Genomic DNA, 6,000 nt, shown 5'->3' on the forward strand with positions numbered 1-6,000 from the left:
CCTGCACACAGGGTGAGGAGTGCACGATGGGAGTGCTCCTTGAGGAGTGCAGAATGGGGGTGTCTCCTGCACCCAGAGTGAGGAGTCCAGGGTGTGAGGAAGGTTGGGCAAGGGAGCAGGAGCAGGGTGGCCCTGGACAGTGCCTGTGATGAGCAGGGCACTCTGTGTAAGGAGTTATTCCAATACCCTTCCCTGGACCCGGCGTGCCATTCCTTCTTCCTCACAGCTCATGAAGTTCGCGCCGGCCTAGCTATCCACCAATCAGATGTAACCTGGCTTTCCACCTGAATCCCACCTCCCAATCTTCCAGCCCCCTCCCCAACTCCGCCCACTTGCCAGTCACCCCTAGGCATTCACCTGCAGGCGCCAATCCCCTGGGGGCCTGCCCTCAATCCCTCCCAATCCCCACCCCCTATACCTGGCCGACAAAAAGGCTCCCCCAGGTGCGGCTCTCTCTCTTATCCCGGCTCTTATCCCTCCCCCTCTTACCCCGCTCTTACCCCTCTCTTCTCCCTCTCTTCTCTCTCTCTCTCTTGCTTTTCTTTGCTCTCCCCTTTTTCTCCTGGTTTTCACCACCTCTACCCGTTCCTGCCCCGTTGAAATAAACCTCCTAAGATACCTCGTTGCGTCTGGTGTTTCAGCTCACGGTAAAGAACCAGGTTGTGGGAATTAGCTGCGCGTAATGGTGTGTTTCAGCTCACGGTAAAGAACCAGGTTGTGGGAATTAGCTGCACGTAATAATATCGGGATAATATCGTAATATCATATGAACTAGAACTCTACCAACTTTTTAAATAACTAACACTCTGCTGGTGGGCAGGCCAAGACCTGGAGAGCTGTTCCTGGGAGGCCTCCTGGATATTCAGTTGCAAGTAGTCTCCCCACTGTTCCGAGGGGCTACCTTGGTGCCTGAGGCCTAGGATCAGAGCCCCTGCAGCCTGACATTCTGAGCAGAGTCCTGCTCTGTTGCCACCAGCAGGGGGTACTGCACCTGTGTGGGGCTCAGGACCATCAGCGCTCCTGAACTGGGTGAAGTGAGGAATGCAGCCTCCTGGTTCTGTTCAGCTCCTAAGTTCACATACCTGGGTGGGACCAGAGGTCATGCACACAAGTAATCACACTGGCTTTGGGAAATGCCAGTCCCCAGGGGGAGGTTTACATGCAGTTGCCAATACATGCTGAAGGTATTCCAGGGGACTTCCAAATGGTGGTGCCAAGATGGGATTAAAAGAGGACTTTACTGGCATGTTAAGCTTCTGCCTGTGGTGCTGGCATCTCGCATGGGCACTGGTTTGAGTCCTGGCTGCTCTGTTTTTTTATGCACACCCCGCTAACGCATCAGGGGAAGCAGCAGAGGATGGCCCAGATGTTTGGGAGGTTCAGAAGAAGCTGTGGGCTCCTGGTTGTAGACAGGCCCAGCTCTGGGCATTGTGGATAACTGAAGGGTGAACCAGTGGATGAGAGAGAGCCCTAGCTGTGTTTCCCTCTCTTTCTCTGTAACTCTGCCTTTTTTTCAATAACATAAATATTTTGTTAAAGTCTTGACTTTCTTTTGGTGGCAACATGTCAAAATCCACACACACACAAGGAGTTCTCGAAAAGCTCATGGAAATAGAAATGAAACCGAGTGGACCTCGGAATGGTTTTGCAGCTCATTCTGTGTTCTCAAGAGCCTTTAAGAGGACCCTCATGCTCCAAGGCCACGTCTCCTTCCCCAGGGGGCTTCATTCTGCCTTGCCGAGTGCTGTTGGCTGCTCAGGTGAGAACTCTTGCACTGCATCCCGGAGCAAAAGGCTTTCTGCAGGTGGAGCTGCAATGCCTGGGGCTGCAAGGGCCCACCAGTGACCACCCAGCAGGCTCCAAAGTGTCTTTTTCCACTCCCTTGAGCCTCCTTACAAGTAGCCAATCATCCCAGAACTCACGTGTGACCACATCAACCCTTCAAAGTAGTGTTTCATGAGCTGAGGGCTTGGGCAGGGAACCCCTGCTCGTGCCTGGCTCCACCTTTCTAGAACAGGTCATGCCCTACTCTGTCTCCCATCAGCTCCCAGACCTCTGGTGGGGTGAGGTGCAACAAAAACATCTTGCTAGAGAGGAGAGCCAGGCCTCCCTGCCTACCTCTTGTTTCCCGGATATGGTTGCTTCTTCTTGGGGAATGGGACTTTTGGAGCACCCACAAGGCATGCTCCTCCACTCATCCTTTTGTGTCTCTGTGCAAACTGAAGGGTGCAGGGACCACCTGCTTCCCACAGCTCCTGGGCTCCAGTTTGAGGCTGGAGTCTCCTCCAAGCCCAGAGACTCTGGGAGAGCAGCGAGGCGTGGGCATGTCCAGTCCCCCACCAAGCCTGCTCCTTCCCACCCTCCCTTCTGCCTCCAGTCCTTCCCACGTGAATAAGAGACAGTGTGCCCATCCTGAGTGGAGGAGGCCAGGCCAGAGGGGCCGGAACAGGCTGTGCCTGCAGAGGCGGTCCTGAAGGAGCAGCCTGCAGCCAGCAGGCAAGCTCAAGGGCAGGACCAGCAGCACAGCAGGCTGCTGGCTGTTCCAGGGCTGGGAGGGCAGACAGAGGCACCTCCTGCATCATGTCCCGGGGGAATGGGAAGAAGGCTCTGTCCTGGGCCCTGCTGCCCCTTCTTCTCGGATTGCAGCTGCCAAGGGTTCACACATGGTGTTCTGAAGAACAAACGGAGATAGAAGCTAAATATGCCAAGTATCCTTACTCATCTGTGGTAAGGTTTGCCGAGCAAGCTTTCAACAAGGAGATGAAGGATGAATATTTCTACAGAATGGAGCGCATCCTGCAGTTCTGGAGGGAGAAGGTAGGTGAGCTCCCTGTCTCTTTCCTGCCCCCAAAGCCTCTGCTCCTCTGTGAGGGACAGGATGGAAAAGGGTACTGAACAAGGCATCTCGATTCGCTGTGTGCCAGCAGCATGAGGGTGAAGCCGCAGCTGGTTGATGAGTTCCAGAGTTTTAGGAAACAACATAGGACAGCTTTCCTTATGGATGGTCAATATCCATTCTTTCACAAACCAACTTTTCTTTATTATTTCAATTTTCTTTGTTGAATTTATTTCTATTTTATATTTTTATTTGAAAGGCAGAGTTTCAGAGAGAAAAGGAGAGATGGGGAGAGAGATTTTCCAAGTCAGGATTTTTTTTTCCAGATCTCCACGTGCAGCAGGTGCCCAAGCACTTGGACTTTCCTCTGCTGCTTCCCCAGGTACATTAGCAAGGATCCACGACAGAAACTGAGCAGCCAGGACTCAAACTGGTGCCGCTTGTATCGTACTGGAGCTGCAGACAGAGGCTTAGCTTGATATACCACAGCACTGGTCCCAACAAGATAGACTTTTCGATGTTCATGATTTTCGTGACTATTGAATTGAATAATAAATTCAAAATCAGGATGACAGAGGTGATGAAGCTACAGAGTAAGGAAAAAGAAAATGACCATAGAGCTAGAGAAAGCTGTTACACAAAAACTGGGAGAAGAAAAAAAAAAAAGAAATAAAAAAGGAGAGAGACACACAGGCACTAATGGAGAGAGAGAGTGAGAGACAGAGAATGAGAGAGAAAGAGAGAGAGAAAGTGCACGCGAGAGAACTTGCTGAGGTTTCCAGGAGCAAAACGGCCCAACCCCCGCCCCCACCTCATAGAGTTCTGGGAGCCTTGGGTGCTCAGTACCTCCCCTGGGACCTACATCTGCCTGGGTTCCCAGAGTGTCTCTGTTCTGTGAACCCAGCAATGTCCCCTCTCCTGCTCACACCCCTTGGACCCTGACTGTCCTGTGTTCATGCTCAAGCAGGACTGCTGTGTTCCTTCCCATGGGCTGGGGTAGAAACGAGGGCTCCACCTGCCACAGGGAAGAAAATCAAGCGCTCTCACAGTTGGCTCAGAGACAAATAGCAGGGCTCAGTCCCACCCACAGAATCTAGGCAATGTCTTAGGTAAGGCAGAGTCACCTCTGGCACTCCTGGCTGGCAGTCTCCCTGCGGGGACTTCTGCTGGAGTCAGTTGAGTGGGTTGGGCCAGTGGAAGGGAAGTGGTGGAAGATATTGAGTGGATAAAATAGAATGGAGCCAGGGGACACCGAGTGCCTTCAGAATAAGGACAGGAATAATTTCCTGGCACCAGGTGACAGTAACCTTTACGGCTTTCTGCCGGAAAGAGAGAAGCCACAGGTGAGTCAGCAGCTCCAGGGCTCTTGGTGCCAGTCCTCAGGTGGTACCTGTAAGGTGAGACACCTGCTGAGAGCAAAGCCAGATCTCAAGGTGCAGACAGCGGATATGGAGGCTGTGCCAGGCTGTGACTGAGCCTGCGTGGGCCTGGCCTCCTCTAACGGGCGCACCTGTCCTTGCTGATAGGTCGCTGTGGAGTTCAGCTCAGGAGAGCATATGGGTGCCTGCCTGAACCCAGCGGTGCCAGCACTTCCTGAAGGGCTAAAGGGAATGTGTGCTTTGGGCTTTTGGTCATCTACAGGGTAACTTCCCGGTTGTCTTCTCTACGGAACTTTTGCTGCACCGAACTATCTGCAAGAAAACAGAAACGGACATTGAAGATTGCCCCTTTCACAAGGGTACACAGTTCAAACATGTAAGACAAGGTTCCAGCTTCCCAGCACCTCCCCAACTGGGAGCTTGCCCTGGGGGGTGACCATGGGGGAAACACCTAGCATCGCCCTTATATGAAACCAAGCCATTGAGCCAACAGCAGGGACCACCCCATCTCCCGACACACAGTTCCCAGATGATTGGAATTCCCCAATGCTGCCCACTCACACTGATGCACCTGCCTCTTCCTGAGCCACTTGACCTCTGACCTCTCACATCAGCCATGGTCCTAGGAATCTGATCAGAGTCAAAGGTGTCACTGGCTTGCCAGGGTCCCCTCCTCAGAAGGAGCCTGATGGGGCCCAATGCCATCTTGGGCAGCACATGGCCTTCCCAGTGACCCCTTGCAAGGCTAGAAGGCCCTCTGTTTCAGCAGAGGACAAAGTCACAGCTCAGCCAAGGCAAACAACACAGCCCGGATGCCCTGAAGAATTCCCAGTGGCTCTAAGGGCATTTGAAGACAGCCTGTGCACTCCCCTGAAGGCCATGGGGGTGGCAAAGGGACCCAAGAGGGCAACTCTGGCTTGGCCAGGGTTTGTGCTCCTTGGGTGGTTACTTCTTCAAGCCCATGCTCCTCCCTCATCCCACCCCAAGAAAGGACAGAATGGAGATGTATGCAGTGTGCCAGCCTGAGTCACAGCCCTGCCTGCCCCAAGCCACCTCACTAGTCCCTGTTGCGCTTCTTCTTATAGGTAATAAAATGCTTCTTCACCATCAGCACTACACCATGGTTGTCCAACTACAAACTCATACAGAAGGACTGCCAGGAGCAACTTCTCTAGTCGATGCCCAGCTAGCCAGAACTGCTCCCTGCCAACTGGGGCACAGGAGCTCCCCCACGAGGCTGCTCCTCTGTGAACCAGTGCTCCCACCTTTTCTGTGTTTCTGGGGATCCCTGCCTGGGTTCCTGCCTCCTGTCCCTGGGTCGCCCACTGTTGCTGGGACAGAGTGGAATCTCTTATTAAACCTTCTGCATGCCTAGGCTGCTGTGTGCTGAGGTTTGGGGCAGGGGTGGGCTGTGAGGGGGTGGTTCTCAGGGTGTCCCTGCTCTGGAGAGCGGCCTGCGCCTCCTCACCTCCTAGGGGACACAGGGCCCAGGCATGCTTGAGTGTCACCGGGGTAGCTGACTGCTCAGTCCTTGGCTGCATCTCCACCCAGGGCTGAGCACAGGCTTTCTGTAGATGCTGGAGGGCTCCTGCCTTGACCTCCACGGGCAGGTGTACTCTCTGCTACCTGTGGTGTTGGTGCTTGTCCTCAGTGGCCACAGGCATGAGTGATCATGTTGCAGTGGCACTTTGCACACACACACAGGCTGTACCTGTCCATCACTGACACACCGACACCCCTGTGCGTTCCACAGCCTGTGTTCCAGGGGCTACTAGGCTGCCTGCT

General features: G+C 53.8%; 1 protein-coding gene across 1 annotated transcript in view; it reads left to right on the forward strand.

Moving 5' to 3' along the window:
• Nucleotides 1-5,401, forward strand: part of LOC101535390 (cystatin-9-like) — a 269,014-nt gene extending 263,613 nt beyond the window's left edge. The window contains exons 2-4 of the mRNA XM_012929297.2: nucleotides 2,436-2,817; nucleotides 4,478-4,591; nucleotides 5,301-5,401. Of these exons, the coding sequence (XP_012784751.2) occupies nucleotides 2,581-2,817; nucleotides 4,478-4,591; nucleotides 5,301-5,390 (441 nt within the window). The 5' untranslated portion in view covers nucleotides 2,436-2,580 and the 3' untranslated portion in view covers nucleotides 5,391-5,401. The remainder of the gene's footprint in view (nucleotides 1-2,435; nucleotides 2,818-4,477; nucleotides 4,592-5,300) is intronic.
• Nucleotides 5,402-6,000: the final 599 nt, after the last annotated feature.

This window comes from Ochotona princeps, chromosome 22 (genome assembly GCF_030435755.1).
Source record: "Ochotona princeps isolate mOchPri1 chromosome 22, mOchPri1.hap1, whole genome shotgun sequence".
In the NCBI taxonomy this organism is placed as follows: domain Eukaryota; kingdom Metazoa; phylum Chordata; class Mammalia; order Lagomorpha; family Ochotonidae; genus Ochotona; species Ochotona princeps.